We start from the raw sequence: 22,453 nt of genomic DNA on the forward strand, positions 1-22,453 counted from the left end.
AATAATAATCTCCGCTTCCCTCACAACCCTTTAAGGTAGGAAGTGCATTATCTTCATTTTACAGTGGAAGAAACTGAGGCCCAGAGATGTAAATTAACTTAACAGTAGGATCATAGATTTAGAGCTGGAAGGGACCTTAGAGACCATTAAATCCAAACCTCACATTTACAAATGAGGAAACTGAGGCATGGAGCAGGAAAGTGACTTGTCTATGGCCATGCCTGTTAGTAATAAGCTGAGATGCTTCACTCTGGTCTCCTGGCTGTTGAATACAATCCTCTGCCACTTGCCCCACTTTCCCAGAAATGCCATCTTCGGCAGCCCCAAAACCTAGGTGAGGGAAGTCACTGCTTTTTAAGGCTCAAAAGGGTCAAAAGATCAGAATCACACCCCCTTCCAATTAATTTCTTCTTCCTCTCTCTCCTTTCACACCTCCCCCCCACCCCCCCCACCCCCCACCCCCGCAATACCTAGGCGGGTGGGGAAGCTGAGCATCTGCCACAATCCCCTCCTGCTTTTGGGGACCGCTCTTTATCTGTGTAGGGTGACAGTGGGTGTCAGAAGCAGAGAAAGAAGTTATATTGATAGATGTCAAACCCAGGCCCCCCCTTCGAGCAGCCGCTGACAATAGGCAGTTCTGCTGGATGAACTCGCCTGAGGTGCTCAGGGGAAAAGAAAAAAAAAACCCCTTTTTTTTTTTTTTACTGTTTAATTGAATATTTGAATAATCCTTTCATTCCTCCGAGGAATAAAGAATGTTGTCCAAATAACATTGACTCACTCCAGAGGGAGACAGGGAAACAGTTGCAAAGGCTGTCGGGCACAATGGCCCCCCTCACACATCTCCAGCCTCTGGGATGATGTGTGTACCCTCAAGTGGGCCCGCTATTCAAGACGCCTTTTGTTGGCGAGAAGCTGTTGATAAATTGCAAACGCTTAAGGGAATGTGCGCTCTGAAAAGCCGCCCGGTCCCCGCCTGCTGCCGCGAGCTCCCTCAATGGGAGTCAGGAAATCGAACGTTAGGTCAATCCATTAAGCTTCTATTAAGCCCTTCTGTAGAACAAAGCTACCCTGGGCCGTCTCCATAAATATTGCTATTTGGAGAAGAGGGGTCCTAATTTTAATTAAGCCTCTTTACCTGTTCAGGAGAGAAATCTATTTAGACACCAAATGGCTGTCCCTTGTGCAGTGCGTGAAGGCAAGCTTCGATTGTGCTGTTGCGGGGTGTTGGGGAAGGGGAGGCACGGAAAGGTGATTACAACCCGAGGTGTTCTGCTGGCTCTAGGCTCATCCTCCACAGTTAGGTCAGCCCCTGACCCGCCTCCAAAGCTGCCCACCCACAGGCTGCCCAGTCTGGTTTCCTGCGGGGAAGGGGTTCAGAAGACACACCCGCCTCAAGTTGGCTAAGTTCTGATCAGTGAGAGGAAGGGTTAACAGGGAGAGGTAAGGGTTAGCAGAGTGGAATGCTAGAAAGGTTTTGGGCTAGGAATCCGGAGATCTGGGTTCTATTCCTGGCTTTCTCACCAACTCAAGGGGAATTTCATGGGAGATACATGGGTGTGTATATGTATGTGTATATATACGTGTGTATGTATACATATATACATACATATGCACATATATGTATACTTGCATAGACAGGTAAATATAGATAAATGATAGATAGATAAACAGATAAATTATGGAAGGATGGATAGATAGATAGATATTCTACTTTGGGGATATCAGGAAAGGGAGGGAAGGCAGCAAAATGTAGGCTACTGATTCTGGAATGAAAGGACCCAGGTTCAGATCCAACCTTTGATGCTTATTGCCTTGGACAACCACCCTGGGTTTTCTCATTTGTTAAATAAGTTGGTTGGAGAGAAACAGACTCTGAGATGCCTTTCAGCTTTTTAGTCCTATGGTCTTAATTCCTTCCCTTCCCTATAGCCTAAAGGTCTTTCCTCTTCTAGCCTATGAAGCCTATAGGACCCCTTCAAACTGTAAATGATATGATCCTATGAAAATGATATGGGCTAACATTCCAACTACCTCTTAGATCTGTGTTTTAAGACCCTTTTCACTTAACGTGTTCTAAGGTCTCTTTCTGCTCTGAAATTCTTTTTTCTAAGGTTCCATCTTGGAGGAGTGCGTTAGGGGCAAAGATTGAAACTGATCAGACTTGAAATATTTGCCCAACTTGGGCAAAAGGGCATGTGGCATAGAAGGATACCTGAATCCTTAAGGAAATTAAGCAGATTGATCAAATTCTGAAGTCCCCTCTGAGCCAGATCCATTTATAGTATAGTGGGAAATTAAATCCAGTGGTTAACTCCATTTACTAGCTGATCAAGATCATGTGACCTTAATCATGTAACTTTACTATTCTTTATCCATGAAATGGGGATAAACATTGTTCTAAATACCTCATAGACCTGTGGTGAGGGTAACAGTTTTTTTCCCTAGCCTTGAGGTGCTATAGAAATAGTGACAATCCCATTAATAATTATTAATAATAAATTATAAAGTGTTATAGGAATGAGAGCTAGTTACAGGAGTAAGAAATGGGGCAATGTGGGAGGATGGAAGAAAGAGGCTGGGACTCCAGCAGATGTTATCAGATCAGTCTGGGCAGAAATGTTGAGGAGGAGGTAGAGGGGGAAGGGAAGCAGGTTACAGAACTATAAGCCCAGAGAAAGTGAGAAAAGGATTGGTGAGACAGAGGAAGGATTTGAGGTGGGGGGATGGGGCAAGGAGGAGCTTTCTTTGCCACTTCTCTGATTCTGGGATATTTAGTCTGGGTCAGAAGGAAGCTAATCAAGGAAACACAGAGGTCCTGGGCCAGGAGCCCAAGAGGGCGGGCACCCAGGGTGATGAGCAGGCTTATATCCCCAAGCTGGCCCATAGACCTCCTTGAGGTACTTATGCTCCATAGTTCTTTCCAGAACTGGGAAGAAGAGGGAGATTATCTATGTAGGTGGCACTCCCTTTCTCCTCTCCCCTGGGGGCAGTCTCTCCCATCCCCATCCTTGAGTCCTCTCTAGCGATTCAACTCGGATTGGGAATTATATGGCTCACTTCTGGAATTTAGGGAAATTCCAGCCATGGGGCCAATTATAGTAATAATTTAGGATTGCATGATTTAGAATAAGAAGGAGTCCAGTCAAAATCCCCCTTTTATAGATGAGGAAACTGAGGCCCAGAGAGGGTCCAAGGACAAACAACTAGTAAATAGCTTCACTGGGATTCCAGTTCAGGTCTTCAAATTACAAATGCAATGTTCTTTTCATTATGCTATACTCTCACGTTTATATGGCACTTTGTAAAATAAATATTATAAAAATGTATATCATTATTGTTGTTTCTATAATTCACAGAATACTTGACCTACTTCCTCATCTGTACAGTGAGAAATATGGCCTGGATGACCTATAAATTCCCTTCTGGCTCTAAATCTATGATCTAATGGTCTTGACTGACATTATTTCATTTGATCCTGGTAATAACCCAATGAGAAAGGTAGAAGAGGTAGTATTACCCCCCCCCATCTTATGGATGAAAATACTGAGGGGTTCTTCTGATGACTCCAAATTCAGCACAATTCCCAATAAGCCACCCACCCTTAGCACCTTCACTCCTGCTCACTACTCAGTAGTTTGTCAGAATAAGAAGCAAGTCTTTGGGGAGCACCTAACTCACTGTTCCTCTTAGAAAACAATCTCTGGCTTCTCTAAGTCATCTATTCAGACCCCTTGCCCACAATTACAGATCGGACACAATTATCCCCCTACACACATACTTTACTCCCCTTCATTCATCCCCTCATCACTACCCAATTATAAGTACATCCAAATCACCCCCAATTATATACTCCCCAGATCATTCCCAATTATAAATGATCTCACATAACAATACCCCTTCTAATCATTCTCAATTATATGTACCCATAATCACACACATACACCATCACCCCTAAACTGGTTACAAACAGAAGAAAAAAACTGGTCTTTACAAACAATATTTTAGTGGTATTATTTTGAATAGAAAAAAGGTGATAAAGTATATGCTCAGCAACTGGAGAATGGCTGAGTAAATTGAGATATGCTGATGTAATGAAATTAAGGCAATAATAAATAGTAGCCCATCACTAAACCTTGTGGTCAAGAAGAGCTGGCTTGGAGTCCTGCATCTAACATGTACTGGATGTGACCTTAGGCACTAATAAAAAATAAAATCACAGCATTTTATACTGTTTTAAAGTTTGCAAAGGGCTTTACAACAACCTTGTGAGGCAAATACTATTATTCCCTTCATTTTATAGATGAGGAAACAGAGTCTGAGAGTTTATGTGATTTGCCCAGGGTAATAGAACTGGTAAGTGTCTGGGGCTGGCTTTGAACTTAGGTCTTCCAGATTCCAAATCCCACAGTCTAAACACTATACCTCCTACCTGTCCTAGACAGATGAAATTCTCTAAATTAAGCAGGTGTTCACCTGTGTTGGTAGTAAGAGTTTCCTCACTGAATATTCTCTATACCAAAGAAAATATTAAGGACAGGTCTCCAAAAAAGAGGGATGGAATGGGGAGCTGGGAAAGGCACATATAAAATATTCAGAGACTGGAATGAATACAAAGGGAAGTGAGCAAAGCTGAGGGGAAAAAAACATTCACATGTGACCAGAGCTATGTAAATGAAGACAATGTGAGGTGGCTGCAGAACTCGAGCTGAACACAATGGGTGAAGTTGTTGCCGCCTGGGCTGGAAAATTTAAAGCACACGGCATTCCCTTTTTTAAAAACAAATCGCAAATGACAAAAGAGGACAGTTGCTACTATCAGTCATGAACACCCTTTGTGTGTTTTGCTTTTCAGGGAGCTCGCTTTGTGGTTTGTTGGTGTGTCTGTTTATGTGTGTCAGCTGTGTTAAGACAGAATTTATCAATTTAAGAAAAGAAAATCTATTGCCCTGAGTGCCTACCCCCAGTCTTCTCGTCCCTCCTAATCTGGACAGGTCCGCTCCCCAATACTCCCATGCTTCATGTGTCTGTGCATGCCTGACCCAATGGGTTTCCTCTGCCTTGGTCCTCCCCCGCTTCTTCTACCCAGCCTTAGAAAGCCAATTCAGCACTAACTCCTCCCAGAAGCCTTCTCTGCTGCAGACCCCATCCTCAATTTGGTGATAACCTTTCATAGAACCCTGTTATAACATTTCAATGTATTTGTCATATAATGTTGTACACTCGAAATGTCTGTGTTTTTTATCTTATTCTCCTGCTCAGTGGTAAACTTCATGAAGGCAGGAATCATGTCTCTAGATTTTGCATCTTTCCTTGCCTTGGGTGTTGGGTTCTACAAAATGTTACTTAATAAACATTTGTTGAATGGACAGACAAATGAATGAATGTCCCAGCCCAACTCTAATCTTGACATTCATTGCAAAATCTCCAAACTCCCTCCAGAATCATTGATATCTTGCAATTATGTCAGTGCACTGGATTTTGGAATATGGCAAAGACATATTGGGCCCCCAGCCAAGGCTTATGATTGGAAGAATCAGATCCGCCCCCTGTCATTTGGAGGGGGAGGGTGGAGCAGGTGAGAGAGATGTCTTTAGTGTGGCCTGATGCTGAGACCATCTGTGTATCCTTGCTAAATTGCTGTGGATATAAGGTAAACAACTAGACCTCATTGTGAAGGGTTGATTGACAGTGAGTGATAGATGCCTGTCTGACTCCTCCAGAAGAAACCAAATGGCTGAGGTTTCCAGTGAACAATGACCCCTGCGTGGGGCGGGGGGAGACAGAGGAAGGAAACAGCTGTTCAATAGCATAGAAACATGAAATATTAGAGTTGGAAGGCCCTTTAGATAAGAGAATCTTAGCACTAGAAGGAATTTCAGGATATAGAATGTTTGAACAAAAATCAGAATGTTCATGCTGGAAGAAATCTTAGTCAGAGGTAGAAGAGATCTTAGAGATTGAGTCCAGTCCCCTCATTTTACAGAGGAGGAAACTGAGGCCCAGAGAAGTTTATAACTCATCCATGGTGACATTGAACTCCAGTTGGAACCTAGGTCTTCTGACTTCAGACTTATTGCTTGTTCCAGGACCCCACCTCACCGATCTCCACTCAGTACCCTGGTCCCATCCACACCCACCCTCCCACCCAGCTGCACACTCACCAAGGCTGAAGAGGATGAGGAACTTCAAGCAGACAAATTCCTGCCTGTCAACCTGTAGAGAGTGCAGCTGTTGTACAAGGTCCTGGGCCCGCAGCACTAGGCTGTGGAGAAGAGATCCTGCCTGGGCTGCCACTGTTGATAAGTCTACCTGGAGAAAGAGGAAGCAGGTTTCAAGATCAGAAGGAAACCACAGGGGCCTCTTACCCAAATCAGAGGGAGGGAGTGAATGATATGATATAATACAAAGGACTCTGCATTTGGAGTCTGAGACCTGGCCATGAGAACTGAGCATCAGTGCTTCCTTTGGGTCTCATCTACAAAATGAAGACATCCGGGCTAGAACCTTTCCAGGGTCTCATCTGGTTCTGAATCTGTGATCTGAAGACGTATATTTACAACAGACACCACCACTCCTATTCAAGAGGATCTAATTCTCTTTTCCTTGCAATTACTTAAAAATTCCAGTCATCCCCATTCCACACCCCACCATGAACAAACACACAACCCCCTCTAGAAACTACGGTTCCTGGATAGGGCACAGACATAGCCTGCCCAGATCTGGGCTGGGAGGGCAGAGAGAGAGAAAGTTTGTACCTCAGGTTTATCCATTGATTGATTTCATTTGAAATCACTCAGAAGTTTTCTAGGTACTGAGTCTAAGAGAGAGGGGTAAGAGGCAGCACTGCATAATGGATAGAAGCTTGGCCTTGGACTCAGAGAGATCTGGGTTGGGTTTCCCCTCTTGACACATACTAATTGTATGACTCAGGGCACCAGTGAGTCCCACCTTTAAGCAACTCTTTAAGGTTCTAAGTTACAGAGCAGCTGCTTTTCTGAATTAGTAAAAGGGAGTCTCCTTATCCAGAATTCTCTTCACCAATGGAATCAGAGATCCAGACTTTCTCCCAAAAAAAATCTGAAGGGGACCCTAGAACAACAAATGCTAAACCTGGAAAAGACCTTAAAACATAGTGTCTGAGCTGAAACATAGAATGTGAAAAAATAGAATGTTAGGGCTCAGAAGGACCTGAGAACATTAGAGATGGAAGGGCCCTTAGAATAGAGAATGTTTGATCAAAACAAAACAAAACAGAATGCCATGTAACTATAACATTCAAGCTTGTCCTGGAAGAAAAGAGGAGAAAATGTATCTCCCCATTCTTTGCAGAGATGAGTTGACTCTGGGTGTGGGCTGTCAGACTGTACGTGTGGGTTGATTTGACTGAACTGCTTTTCCCCCCCCTTTCTTCTTCTTTGTTACAAGGGAAGGCTCATAGAGTAGAGGAAGGGAGGGATATTCAGAAATGAAAATGATGTGAGAAAAAAGATCTCAATGAAAATCTGTTTCTAAAAGAATGCAGAATATTTGAGCTAGAAGGGAGCTTAGAATGTAAAATGTGAGGTCATAGAAAGAACATAGATTGTTCGGGTCATTAGAATATAAAATATTAGGAAAGAGCTCTTAGGACGCAGAATGTTAGAACTGAATAGAAAATGTTAACATGAGAAGACTCCTAGAAACCATTTAGCAACACATCCTCAATTTACGGATGTAAACTGAGCTCCTAAGTTGGGGAACTGACTTGCCCAAGGTCACACATTGAGTTAATGGCAGACCTGGCCGAATTTCCAGGTTCTGTGACTCAATAATACAGTATTGCTTCCACCATAAAAAGTTATTTTGGTCTCTCCAGTTCTACAGGGTCCAAGACAGGTCCCTGCTCCATCTCCTTTCTCCTAGCAGGGAACCTTGTCGTTCTGAGGTTCTGAACTCCTTGCCCCTAGGGTCCAGGGTAATGCCTCCCATCTCTGGGAACATATTAGGATGAGATAGGGAGACAAAGAAGTGGAGATTCCTTGACATCTTCTCTCCCTCAATCCCACCTTTTCTTTTTTCAGCTAATCTCTTTCCCAGGATCTTCCACAGAATCTGAGGTCACCATCCCAGAACATCCTAAATTGTCCAAGCTACTTCCATCACATCATATTATAGGGAAGACTGAAGACCTAGAGATGTGAAACGACTCCTTTTAGGTCACATATCAAGTCAGTGATGGAGCTGGGACTAGAACCCTGGTCTCTAGGACAGAGAATCTTCCTGAATCCAGAGAAATATGGGAGGGGAGAAGAAGCAAGGAGAAATCCTATGAACAGCCCCTAACCCAGAACTGTCTAAATTTAATCTTCCCAGGGTGAAGTCAGACACGAGGCAAAATTTGAAAGCTGGATGGGGATCATCCAATCCAGTCATTCTCAATGTGTGATTTGGTTCCCCCGGGGGAGTCTCTGAGACCCTTCAGGGGGTCTATAAGTTCAAAACTACATTTATTATAATACTACTAATATCTGTCTTCATTTCTAATACAATAAATGTTAATAGATATATCCCACATAAACAAAGCCCTTTGGGGGGCAGTGCTCATAATTTTAAAAGTGTAAAGAGATTCTGAGGCCACAAAGTTTGAGAATCACAGATCTAATCCAATCCTTTCATTTTGGAGATGGGGAAACTGAGGCCCAGAGCAAGGCAGTGATTGGCCCAGGGGTAAATGACAGCTCTGCGGTTCTGACGTCTTCTCTCCCTTGATTCCTTCTTCTGCCGCCCCTCAGCTTCCCTGCCACAGCCCAGGGCTTGGAGGCAGGCAGGAGCCAAAGCGTCAGTGGCTGCAGCCAGAGCTGACACTGCCAGTTTCTGAAGGGCCCTCCAGGCACAAAGAGCCCGGAGCCGCCGTTTGCTGTTGTTTGTGAATCATTGTACCTGGTGAATGGGAGCTGGGCTCAGACTCAGCTCCCTGAGCAGGGTCAGGAGGCCGAGGGGGCAGGAGCAGGCCTGCAGCTCTCTGCTGTTTCCAACACATGGCTACAAGGAGGCCCTCCAGGGCACATGTGCGCCTCCCATACACAGACACACACACAGACACACACACACACACACACAGACACACACACACACACACACACACAGACACACACACACACACACACACACACACCTCTGCAATGCATATACTCTCTCCCACACAGGCAGGATGTCACATGAGTGCACATACACACGTTCACAACCTTAAACACATAGACATATATACTTGTATCCACATATATATTAACACACGTATATGACCACAGATACATATGCATACTCAAATATGCCAAATGCTCTCCAATACACAGAAAGTTCTCACAAACACACTGGAAAGCACATTGAATTTGTAGTCAAGGGGCCCTGGGTTCAAATCTTAGCTCATCAATTTACTTCCCTCTGTGTGACCTTGGGTAAATCACTTCTCTCTGTGGGCCTCAGTTTCTTCATCTATAAAATGAGGAGGTTATATTAAATGACCTCTAAGATCCATTATTTCAGTTCTAAATCCATAATTTGTTGTTGTTCAGTTGTGTCTAACTCTTTGTGACCCCCTTGTACCATAACACACCAATACTGTTTGTGGGGTTTTCTTGTCAAAGATCCTGGAGTGGTTTTGAATTCCTTCTTCAGTGGATTAAGACAAACAGAGGTTAAGTGGCTTGCCCAGGGTCACACAGCTACTACATGCCTGAGGCTGGGTTTGAGCTCAGGGATTCCTGACTCCTGGTCTAGCACTCTATCCACTGAACCATCTAGCTGACCTATGATACCATAAATCAACACACACACACACACACACACACATAAGGCACACTTATTTTCCTTTCTCATTTTTTTTCAAGTCAAGCTCTCAAATTGGGGAGATAAATGATGCTGGAGAGAATCAAAACTTCATCTCTGAGAATGCCATGTGTAAGGTTTTAAATGGGGTGGGGAGTGGTTAGTAAGAGAGGACCAGACTCCCTTTTAGTGTAAAGTGTTCTCACTAGATGTGTTCCAAGGGAGACTCCTTGATGAGTTTTGAGTCATGGCAATGAAGAGATTCATTTGTGAAATAGAGATTGGACTAGATGTTCTCAAGGATCCCTTCCAGCTCGGAGATTCCATATTGTAATGGTCTAGTTGCAAGTCGTGTGATCAGCTGTGATATTGCCTCTTAGCAGTTAACACTTTTGTGTCCTTCTACTCAGTGCCCTAGGCTTGAAGCCCACAGACTTGGATTCCCTTCCTCACTTCACTGATAGAGAACTAGATGTAGGACCTTGAGTAAGTCATTTCCCTTCTCAAATCTTAGTTTTCTTATCTATAAAATGAGGCTAATGATTCCTGAACAACCCATATAAATCCATAGTGCTTTGGGAAAATGAAGCACTATAGAAATCTATTAGTATTATTATTAATTATCATTCTAAAATTCTCTTGAGAAACCCAACTTGTATCTCTAGGAGCTAAGAGGGAAAGTGGGGAATATGCAAAGGTAGAGACATATAGAAGGCACTGTAACTCAAATACTTGGAAAAGGGGAATAGCTAAAACACACAAACAACTGAATAGGATAGAGAACAGAAAGAAAATTCTGTTCCTGCCTGGAATCTCATCCTCTAGAACTTCACACCCAGCATATACATCCTAGAGTAGAGGTGGGGAATCTGAGGCCATGAGGCCACATGTGGCCTTCTAGGTCCTCAAGTGCAGCCCTTTAACACAATCCAACTTTGACAGATTCCATCAAAGGGTTACACTTGAGGACCTAGAGGGCCACATGTGACCTCAAGGATGCAGGTTCTCCACCCCTGTCCTAGAGAATGAGAGGTCCCAAAATATTGCCAAGAACAGGGGGAGAGGACAAGGAAGGTAGAGGTTAGAGGAGGGGGTATGAAAGAAGAAAAAAATGGTACCTCCTGGCCAGTGACCAGCAAAATGCTCCCCTCCTTCCCATGTTGGATCTGTCTGTAGATGTGGTCAAAGACAAGCAGCTCGCTCCAGCAATTCTGCAAAAGTTTCATCTGGTCAGCCACCTGTCACAGAGGCACAGAGAGGAGGAATTAGCTGAGCAGACCACAATCTGTGAGCCCTAGCTCTGTATCCAGAGAACCTGCAGGGGAGGTATGATTTGGAGGGGCATTTGTAATGTAGTAGAGGGAAGACCAGAGCAGGTCTCAGAAGACCTGGGTTTGAGGCCCCCTCTCAACCCTCAGCCTTCTAGGTCCTCAGGCCCACATTGGGAGCCTCCTCATCCCCAGCTCTTGAACAACCTTAGTAACACAGAATGTTTGTTAGAGTTGAAAGAAACTTCATAGCATGAAAGGTTAGGGTTAGGACATATGTGAGAACACAGAATATTAGTGTCAAAAGATCTCTGAACATAGAAATGTTAGAGATGAAAGGGACCTCAGAACATAAGAACATGTGCCATGAGATATTAGTGTTGGAAGGCAGCTTGGGAGATGCTCTGGTTCAAATCCCTCATATTACAGATGAAAAAATGGAGGCTCAGACAAAGGAAGGGACTGGCCCAAGGTCACATAGTGAATTATACCAGGCTTTCTGAAACCACTAATCATGAATGGCTACCTCACAGTGGCTAAGTTCCTTATGTCTAACGGGACCAACTATCAGTTCAACAACCTGCCTGACATGGGGAGGGGCTGAACCTAGATAGAGTTCAACGCTGTGTGCGCTCCCTCCCTGTCTCAATTTCCTCCTCAATCTTCCTCATCCTCCCTCTCCCTTCTCTCCCACTGCCCAGCTGTAACAATTGAACAGGACGGCATACAGAGCATAAAACAGGGGACCATTGGCCTGCAGAAGGTTCATGGTTAAGGAGAGGATGATATGGGGTCTGACCTGGAAAACTCGGAGCCAGAACCCTAGAGATAAAAAGGGAGCCTCCACTCCCAGGGCTATTAGTGCTGGAGCAGAATGAGATGGGAGATAAAAAAGATCTCTCGAAGCCAGGCTAGGGGGAAGGGGTCACCATGACCCAGGAATGTGGAAGGCCCAGAACAGCTACCATACACAAACTCCGGCCCCAGAGATCAGCACTGTCAAAAGTCAACTCAGACTTTACTCCTCCTAACCTTAGCTCTGCCCCACCCTACCCCTCCTTAGCTTAAAAGAGTCTGGGGATGGTAAACAGGAGATCCCAGCTTTGCCGTGAATCCTATAAATTGTTTCCTCTCTCTAGACCTCAATTTTCTTATGAAATGAGGATAAGAATCCTTGTCTCCCACACGAGGTGGCTCTAAAGATAGAACAAGACTATAGTTAGGAGAGGTACTACTATGTAAATAACAATAGAAGCTTTCTCCATAACAGCCCTATTAGGGAAGCAATAGAAGGATGATTATCCCCATTAGAAAGATCAAGAAACTGAGGTCCAAAGTCAGTTAATTTCCCCAAGGTCACAAAGCTGGGCTTGAACCCAGAGATCCTGTTTCTCACAGTCCAATGTAAAGAGGCAGCCCTAACTCAATCCATCATAATTATGCTTGGAGTGACTGACCTATTCCTACCAATTCCTTGGGCAGCAATGGAACCTCTTTCAGACTCTCCTTCCTGCTTCAATTTTGACTCATCTCTATGCTTAGTTAAGAGATGGACATGTGTTCATCCTTCCTTGCCCAAGAAGACCATGCCATCAGAAAAATAATGACATGACTTGCACTTGACTTTGTTTTGAGTGAGGGAGAGCTGTGCAGGTCACCAGCCTCACCTCTCCTCCACAGCCATCTGAATCCAGTGACCAGACATTCATCAGGATGACTGGAGATGACCCAGGATGAGGCAATTGGGGTTAAGTGACTTGCCCAAGGTTACACAGCTAGTGAGTGTCAAGTGTCTGAAGTGAGATTTGAACTCAGGTCCTCCTGACTCCTGCACAGGTGCTCTATCCACTGCACCACCTAGCTGCCCCTAAGAGATGGAAAATAAGCATGAAATGGAAAAGATCACTAGCCTGGGAGACATGAGCTCTAGTCAGGGATGTGCTGGGAAATGTTTAACAAACGACTGGGGGTGGAGGGGAAGGCTATGCAGGACACACTGAAGTTTAATCTACTACATTATTCACATTTTCTCCACCACTTTCTTAAGTCTAGACAATCAACACAATCATGAATCCAGCCCTGATTCATCAGCATTTTCTGACTTCTGTGGTGTCAATGCTCATGCTGAAAATTTAATAATCAGCTCAGCATGACTGAACTGGCTCCAGTGCACCCCTGCCTCTGGTCCTATCTCCATCATTCATTTTCAGAGATCTTGGGTGAGTCATTTTCCTTCACTGAGGCTCAATTTCCTCATCCTACAAATGTGGAGGGAGATGGACGGATGATCTCTCACGTTCCTCACACTTTCACATTCTATGTTCTGAGGTCCCTTCCAGCTCTGACATTCTACGTTCTAAGGCCCCTGTCTGCTCAAGCATTATATGATTCTGTGTGTCCATTAGAAGGCAGGTGGCTGGGACCCTCATTTAACCAAAGACAATTGGTTTAACCTTCATGAGGCTCAAGTTAAAGGTTATTCCCTTGTCCTCGTGCACATGCCCTACCTCCTCTCCGAAATATATATAAAAATGGAAATTTATAGCCCCTAGGACAAAGTTGGCCACCACTCCCCTGGGCCAGCCCCACTCCCTACAGCCTACAAGTCCTCCTCTCTGGACCAGGGGAGGCTGCAAATCTTCCCCTGCACCTTGACATATCTCATCCCGTCTCGTTCCAGAAGGGTATTTATGGATGTCATGCTGACCTCGCTCCCGTCGCCCCCACCCCTGGCCTGCCGAGGCCCTCTCACAGCAGACCAACCCCCGGAGCCCCCTGCACCCTCCATACTCTGATTAGTCTCCTTGCCGAAGGCCAGCTCGGGTCTGTAATTCTCGGGTGGTTGACACGCTCCCGGCTGGCCCTACAGAGTGGCAGGCAGGGGGCTCATTTGTCAGAGACAGACTGACAGAATTACTGCCCCTTAAATGAAACCATATATCTGGGGAGTTAAATCTGTTGCCAATCGTGGCTCCGGGGGGCTTCAAAGGCCAGACGTGGAGTGTGAACTGATGTCAAAAGGGACTATTAGCCATACCCTCCCCCCATGGCCCTCCCCTGCTCTCTTTCTAACCCCCTCCCCTTCTTCTCCAGCCTTCAGGATTGCACAGGGTTTGCTCAGGACCTGGACAGAACCGAGATTGGCTGGAACTCTCCTGGGCAGTATGCAGAACAGCAGTGGACAGGCTATCTGAATAGAAGAAGTTAGGACAAATTTGCTCCCAAGAGCCTCAGTGGACTAAGCATTCACTTATCACTCAGGAGAGGTTTGGTTCAACCCTGAGATTTTATGTTCTATGTCCCAAGGTTCCTTCTGACTCTAACATTCTCTGCCCTATGTCTCTTCTTCTATGTCTCTTCTATATTCTAAGGTTCCTTCTACTCCCAACAGTCTGACATCCTATCTTCTAAAGTCCTGCCAGCCCTAACAGCCTATGGGTTCAAGTCTTCTGTCTTCCTGGGGGCTGCCTGTGCAACAGATGCACTCAGGGGAATAGATTATCCATAGCCCTTCTGAAGGAGAGTGAAGGGTGGGTTCTGGGATGCTCTGCCATGTAAAGGAACGGGGCAGAACCTTCCAGCTGCCCTCGTCCTCATCCAAGCCTCTGATTTCATAGGCTGCTTACTCTCACAAGGTCCCCAGGGCAGAGGGGCTGGTAGGAAAAATTGTGCATGTAGGCCAAGCTGGGGAGAGCATTCTGTAGTCCAGGGTGGGACTTATCTGCATAGCTGTTTTAATAATATTATAACAACACTATGCGTGGTGTCCAATGGTGTAGGACACTACGAATGTTTTAAGAATATTGTAATATACCGTGAATGGTGTTTCTTGGGCTCAGTGCTGACCCTGGCAGAGGAGACAGGAAGCAGGAAGGCCCAGCCAGTAGAAGAGGAAAAAACACTCCCCAAAATGGGCAGAGAGCCTTGCTTCTCCTAGATGGGAAACACTCATGGGAATGGCACCTTATTACCCAGGCCCTGCACTGGAATTTAGAGCTATACAAGCCCCAGGCTGTGTCTGCTACTGCTGCCCCTCTAACTGCCTCCAGTTGAAGCCAGAGTCCTCCACAGAAGAAATGATTTGCCTTCCCAGGTGTCCTGTTGACTCTCTTTCCCCCCTACCACTGTAATATTTCCAGGCTTATTTAATCCTACCTCACAGCTACCCCAAACTCCATGTCAGTCTCCATTCAGATATGAATTATGGCTTATGTTAGTAAACACAGTTCTTGCCTAGGCCTCCAAGGCTGTATCAGCTAACTTCACTCCAACAGCCACAGAAAGACCGAAGAATACCCTCAGACTCTCCCTATCCCCCTGACCTTCTTACTCCCAGGATGAACCACAGCCTCTGGAGTTGATAGACCACACCTCAGGTATCTAAGATGGAAAATGATGATCCTCCCGAGGTCCTCACCTCCACCCAAGAACAGATGTTATCCCATAGTCCAGCCCAGTTCAGTTCTGAGAACAGACAGGGCCTTTGGTCTCCCCTCTTTTTCCCAGGAGAGACATCAAGCTGTGCCCTGCATGCCCAGAGGAAGCTGGGGCTCTGTAGCCATCAGCACAGACAAGAGCCAGTCAAGGCTGCTCCAGCCCTAGAGCCCAGTTTGGCCCCACTGTTTACAGTCCAGGTCCAGGAACAACAACATCTCGGCTGGAATGGGAAGCAAACACTGATAGGACTGAGACAAACAGCCACTACCCACAGAGACACCCCCCCTTAACTGCCTGAAATCAGCAGAGGCTGAAACTCTGAGAGCTAGTAGGGTGCAGAGGTCAATCTTGTTTCCCACCTCAGTGATAGACTGTAGGACCTCAAAATGTTAGGCCAAACACGTAGAAAGGGAAAATGCAGCAGCATGTCAAAATATATAAAGTGGAACACCCCAGGGGTACCCTCCTGAAGGTATTTATCCTGGCCTTCTCCCTGGTTCTCTCAAGTTGTAGGCACGGGAGTTCCCACCAGCTCCCTAAGAACTATTGCTCCGTATAAGAGGGAAGTTTCCATCTTACTGGGAAGTTCTTTATTATGTCTCTACTGTGGCTGTTGCCTTTCTCCTTATCTCAGCCTGAGGGACAGGGAATGGAAGGGAATCAGCCCAAGAGTTGGAAGACCAATACAAGACGGAGGCCAGGGTGCCTCTGCCAAGAACAGAATCAGTAGGAAGATCCCACCTACCCTACTTCCCCATTCCTATTCCTTTGACACATCAAAGACTCGTTTCTATAGGAATCATAGGGTCATAGGCATAGAGCAAGAAGAGACAGTAAAGATCATCTCTTCTCACCCTTCATTTTAGAGATGGGAATGCTGCAATCCAGAGTGAATTGCCCAACCTGTCATTTCCACCATGTCAAAGGTAGAATTTGAACCCAGGTTCTCTGACTCCAGAGTCAATGATTTTTCCACTGTACCACAATGACTCCTTCTACCAATGCACGAACTTTTCTAGGATCAGGTAGTTTTTCCCTAAGAATTGCTGAAGCCAGAAAATTCATCCACTTGCAGACAACTCAGCAATGAGCTGTCTGTCCCATACTTAGTGAAACTGGTCCCGAGACACACAAGCACAGTCCATTAACAAGCCTGTCTATCCCAGGCCTTTTCAGGTTGGTAGGATTAGTCAGAGCTCGCCTTCACAGTCTTCAAGAACCCAGAGTCAGAGAAACCTGGGAAGACTGGTTTGAACTGTAAACAGGGTGAAGGGAGCAGAACCAGCAGAACAATGTATATAATAACACATATATAATATATAGTAACACACTATATACACAAATATGTGTATACATTCACAAATCAATACATACATATATACACACATGTATGTACACGCATACAATGTGTATTCACGTGTTAGACATAGCCAATGTAGGAATGTAGCCAATGTACACATACACATATCCATATATATATGTATATATAAATTTTAGATATGGTCAATGTAGGGATTTTTGCTTGACTATGCATATTTGTAACAAAGGGTTTTTTTCTTTTTCAATTGATGTGGGGAGGTACAAATGGGAAAATAGATTTTTACATGGAAAAAATAATTTTTATTAAAAGAACTCAGAGTCACTCCCACATAAGAAGAATCAGAGACAAAGGTTAGTAAAAATGCCCTCTCTAATTCCTTTCAAATCCTTGCCATGATACCACACCCCAATGATTTCCCTTCCATAAGAGTGTCTTCCAAAGATTAGTATATATGGAGAGGGTTCAACCTTGAAACCCAAATATCAGTCATACTCAATGGTTCAGAGGTAAATTTCCCACTTTGTACAGCATAGGCAACCAAGATTGGAAACCCTTATCCTGTCCTGCGTTAGTCTCCAGCTGTGGGCAGGGCCAGGCACGCAGAGTACCCAATAAAACACCCCTTCTATAAGCCCAGAGGACCAAAAGGATCCAGCATCCCATTCTGGCCATTACGTATTCAGAGAAGCTATGTAAAGGAGAAACCTCTGAACTGATGCCATCTCCTCTATCAGAGAATCAAAGACAGCAGAGATGCAAGAGATCATAGAACTGGGCAGCATCTTAGAAGTCATCTCATCCAACCCCTCCCATTCTACAAAAGAGGAAACTGAGGCCCAAGGAGTAGTAACTCATACAACATGACATAACAAATAAATGGAAGAACCAGACTGGAGTCCAGGTCTCCTTACTCTCAGTCCATTGCTCTTATCACCACAGTGTATGCCACAAAGATAAGGAGAAAACAAGAGAAACAGACAGAATAGTCATTGGCCTGGATGACATCTGAGGCTCTTTCTCATGCAGTTCTATGATTCAAATAAATCAAAGAGGGAAGGAGAAAGAAAAATAAGGGAGAGAGGGAAATGTGGGGGGAGACAGAAAGAGAGAGAGAGAGAGAGAGACTAGAAAGAGCATGGTATAGCAGAAAGAGTGATAGATTTGAAGGCCAAAACAGTGATGACTGATTACTGCTAATTACTATCTGTCTCATTGCACAAGTCACTTAATCTCCATGGGTCTCTGTTTCTATCTTTCAAAATGAGGATCCTAGCACTAGAACTTAGCTAAAGAGAGGAAGACAAGAGAAAGGAGAGAAGGGAGTGGGGCAGTCAAAGGGAGCTGGAAAGAAGAAATCAAAGAGGAAGGCAAGGAAGAAGAAGCAGGAATGGAAACCGAGATGTTGTTGGCTTAGTTCTCCGCCATGTCATAGAAGCCTAGACCTGGAAGGGACCTTAGAGATACTTAGGTCCACACCTGCCATTTTACAGTAGAAGATGCTGCCCAGAGGCACATAGGAAAGAAGCAACTTACCCTGGGATCACCCAGCTAAAAAGCAGCAGAGTCAGAAAAGCCAACCTAAGCCCCCGACTTCTAATTCATACTCTTCCCATGACACATCACACTAGAAGGTGTGGGCTTGTCACTCTCATTAGAACTGCCAACTTCTGACCCAGAGAGACAGCAGAAAGGGAAAAAAGGTTTGAGGAGAAAGAGAGAAAGAAGAGAGGGGGAGAAAAAAAGGGAGGGAGGGAGATAGATGTGGAAGGAAAAAAGAGAGAAAGGGAGAGAAAAGAGACTGAAAAAGAAGAAAAGAGAGAGGAAAGAAGAGGAGGTAGGGGAGAGGAAAAGGAAAGAGGAGAGGAAGGAAAGGGATAAGGGAAACATTGTCCTTGGCCACTCACCTCCAGTTCCTTGAAGACCACACAACTCCGAGCCCATTCAACAATTGAGAAGAGCGTCTGATCAGCCATCTTGCACATGAGACCAAAAGGTGTGGGCCGATCAGGCCGGCCCTTGGAAGGCTCCTGTAGGCAGGCCAGTATTCGGGCCTTGAGCTGGCCTTCATCAGGCTCTAGCTGCAGCAGTTTGAGGATGAGCTCTGGGACCCCTGGCAGGCCAGGGCCACTAGGATAGGGCTCTGGGTAGCCATAGGGTGGGGCTGGCTCATGGGGGCTAGCATAGGGCTCTGGATACTCTGACTTGATGGCACGGCCAGGAAAGGCAGGGTAGAGATAGCCAGCCAATGGGCCATGGGTGGGCACCGCCATAGGTACACCTGGTGGACCATAAGGGCCCCGCTCATAGTCTCCAGGAGGCCCTGCAGGTGGTGCAGGTGCCAAGCCCTTGGCCCCTGGGTGGAGGGCTGGAGCCAAGGGGTAGTCAGTTTGTGGAGGAGGTCCCATGGATGGACCCGTCTCAAGCTTGAATCCATTGGCTCGGATCAGGGCCTTCTTCTGCTGTTTTAAGGCACGGTCTCTCTTGTACATGGGACCAAACTTGTTTCTTCCACCCCGCATTCGGTCTGCCCGAACAGCTATGACAAAGGCAAGAAGGATCTTGTCAAGAAGTCCTCCTAGACTGATTAGAGAGAAGCCACCTTGGCCTCCCTTATCTCCTCTCCTCAATCTCTGTCCCCCATGCCCACCTTGGCTCTTAGAGGTTAATAAATGAAAGCACGATGCTCCAGATCTGCAACAAACTTACCGAGTGGCAGGCTATTTCTTCTGTATGGGCTTCAGCTTCTCATCTATAAAATGAAGGCACTGAACTAGATGATCTCTAAGGTTCCTTTTGACCCTAGTGTTCTAGGTTTGAAACTTTGTGTTCATTTTAAGATTCTTTGTTCTAACATCCCAGATTCTGACCATGTCTTTCCTCTACTCAAAATAACTTCATTGGATCTCAACAGCCTCTAGGATAAAATACATACTCCTTAGCTCGGCATTCAAGGCCCGCAACAGTCTGGTTCCAACCCCTCTTCCTGCTCTAACTTCACATATTCCCTTTCATGAACCATGCCTTCCAGCCAAACTGTAGCACTAGCTAACTGTTCTTTGAATCTGACACTCCTTCTCTCACCTCTACGTGTTTACACAACCTATTCCCCATACCTGGAAACTCCTCAAATCTGCTTATCAGAATCTTTATTTTCCTTCAGTACTCCAATTAATTCCTACTTCCTCCATTAAGGTTTCCCTGGTCCTTGCTCAAATGCCACCCCCACACCCTTTAGCCTTTTCTCCCTTTTCAAATTAGTTTATGTTTATTGATATACAGGTTACATTCCTCCAAATGTAAGCTTCTTAAAGGAAAAGACTTGTTTAGTTTTTTCTCTTTTTGTACCCTCAACCCCTAATACGGCACCTTGTATACAGTAGGCAATCAATGTTTGTTGAATGGAATGGAATTACAGTCCCTTCCGTCCCTATTGTTCTATATTCTGAGGTCCCTTTAAGCTCCCACATTCTCTCATCTTGTTCTAACAGTCTGTGTTCTAGGGTTCCAGCTAACTCTGACATTTATGTTCTAAGGTCCTTTCTAGCTCTGACATTCTCTGACTGTGATTAGATTAAATGGAAGTGCCTTACCAACTACACTTTCACAGGTGTATCATGTATCCTCCATAAAAAAATGACCCAAACTCACGCATCAAACAAGTTTCTGAATTACTTCAGGTGACTGGCAATCCACCACAGTCGGTATTCTAAGGAATATGGCTCTGCCTCAGTTTGGAAACCACTTCATTCTCTGTACCTTCCAGATAAATTGTTCCCCTGGCCTCACATTGTCCAATCCAACTCTGATCTGCTCTCTTAGATTTAAGCAAGGGCAATATCGGGAAATGAGCCTCCTACTCCTCCTCTTTCCCATTGCAGAAAGGGACTGGGGCTGCTGGTGTCTTTTCTTAGGGGGGAAGGGAGTAACATGCTCCATTGCCTTATGGGAGAGAAATCCTGCCTGTATCAAGTAGGGCTTAGTGTTATGGGCTCCCTTGGAAGCTAGTGTTTTCTTTTCCTATCTATACTTTGTATCTCCCTGAGCATAGTGCTCAGCACACACTAGGTGTTTAATAAATGAGTATTATGTTGCATTGCATACATGTCTCTTCTCCTTGTTAGAAGGTTGTCGGAGCCCTGATGACAGGGAAATGGTTTTATTCATCTTTGTAATTCCTACAATGAAGATCAATTGGCCTGGCACACAGTAGGTGCTCGGTAAGCATGTGTTTGAATGAAAGCATAAATTGATCTCTATTTTATTCTAACCTGAGAGAGGCAGCCTCCCTGTCCAGCTCTTCCGGAAGCTTCTTCCCCCCGGGAAGGCCTCTCCAGTCCCCAGCCAGATGTTCCTCCCACAGCCCAAGAATGTGTCACTTGGCTGGGAACAGGTGCTTCTCTGCAGCACAGCATTCCCTCCTCCCTCCTTCCTTCTGTACTCTGTGCCCCTCCCCCACCATCTCCCAGCGAAGACTGAGAGCCTCATGAGGATCAGGGAGAGCCCTCCCTTGGCCCAGGAAGAGTAGAGGGAGGGACAGAGGGAAGGAGAGAAGGAGGCCTCAATCAGTCACTGTTCTAGGTCAAAGCTCGTGCTAGGCTCTTTTTTCTTTTTTTCTAGAATCTCCCCTGTTATTCTCACCTCTGTTTCTGAGACTCACAGAGATAGCATTGCCCAGCTCCCTGCCCCCCACTTCCCAGCCCGTGTTGAGGAATGTATGTAATTATGCTGACTTTATGGTGCCATGGAAAACGTCCTAGCTGGTAAGTCAGCAGGCATGGGACCTAGTTCTGCCCTGGCTGTTAAATCACTTTGTGGTCTTGAATAGCTTCTATCACCTTTCTAAGATGAAAATATCTTAGATCTTAGAAGCTAGAAGGGATCTCAGAGATCATCTAACCCAGCTCCCTTAATTTTATAGATGAGGAAACTAGAGTAGGGGGAAATGAAATAATATGGCCAAGGACACGCAAGCAATGGCAGGTGAGATTGGAACCTGCATCCTTTTACCTCAGTGTTAATGCTCTTCCCACTATACCCCACTGCCTCCAACTAGGTGACTTCTAAGGAACCTTCCAGCTATAAAGTTCTTTTTTCTAACAGTTCATGTTCTCAGGTCTTCTCTAGCCCTAACAACAAAAGTTCTACATTCTAAGGTTTTTTGGTGCTAACATCCCATGTTCTATTGTTCTTTGAGTTTTGAATTATGAACTTCCTCTCTTCTCCCTCCACCCATGGAGAAAAGGGAATTTGGAAGAGTTTGAAAATGGATTAGTGCATTTCTTATATCCCCTGTGTAAAGAGGACCACAGGAAAATCCAGCAGTCAGCATTGCAGCTTGGCTGGCTGAAGAAACCTTTCTGGATCATATTCAGAGCTTAGCTCAAATGCCATCTCCTCCATGGAGTATTCCCTGAGCTTTTCCCTTCCCTCTCCTCCCCTATCATGCCAGAAGTGAACTTTCTTTCCTCTAAGCAGGGTTTATTGTATTTTGTTTGTACCTCTCTCCATCACCTCATCAAGTTCTTTTGTTTACTTTTGCAATTTTTTATACATTTCATCTCCCCTTCTACCAACTACCTGAGGAAAGAGATTATAATTTATTCATTTTTGCACCACCTCC

At 45.2% G+C, this 22,453-nt stretch overlaps 1 protein-coding gene across 2 annotated transcripts in view; it reads right to left on the reverse strand.

Moving 5' to 3' along the window:
- Positions 1–22,453, reverse strand: part of NR5A1 (nuclear receptor subfamily 5 group A member 1) — a 48,443-nt gene that overhangs the window by 13,555 nt on the left and 12,435 nt on the right. For both annotated transcript variants that reach the window (XM_072631884.1, XM_072631885.1), the window contains exons 4-6: positions 18,738–19,369; positions 10,926–11,045; positions 6,165–6,312 (exon numbers count right to left, since the gene is read on the reverse strand). In XM_072631884.1, the coding sequence (XP_072487985.1) occupies positions 6,165–6,312; positions 10,926–11,045; positions 18,738–19,369 (900 nt within the window). The remainder of the gene's footprint in view (positions 1–6,164; positions 6,313–10,925; positions 11,046–18,737; positions 19,370–22,453) is intronic.

This window comes from Notamacropus eugenii, chromosome 1, assembly GCF_028372415.1.
Source record: "Notamacropus eugenii isolate mMacEug1 chromosome 1, mMacEug1.pri_v2, whole genome shotgun sequence".
In the NCBI taxonomy this organism is placed as follows: domain Eukaryota; kingdom Metazoa; phylum Chordata; class Mammalia; order Diprotodontia; family Macropodidae; genus Notamacropus; species Notamacropus eugenii.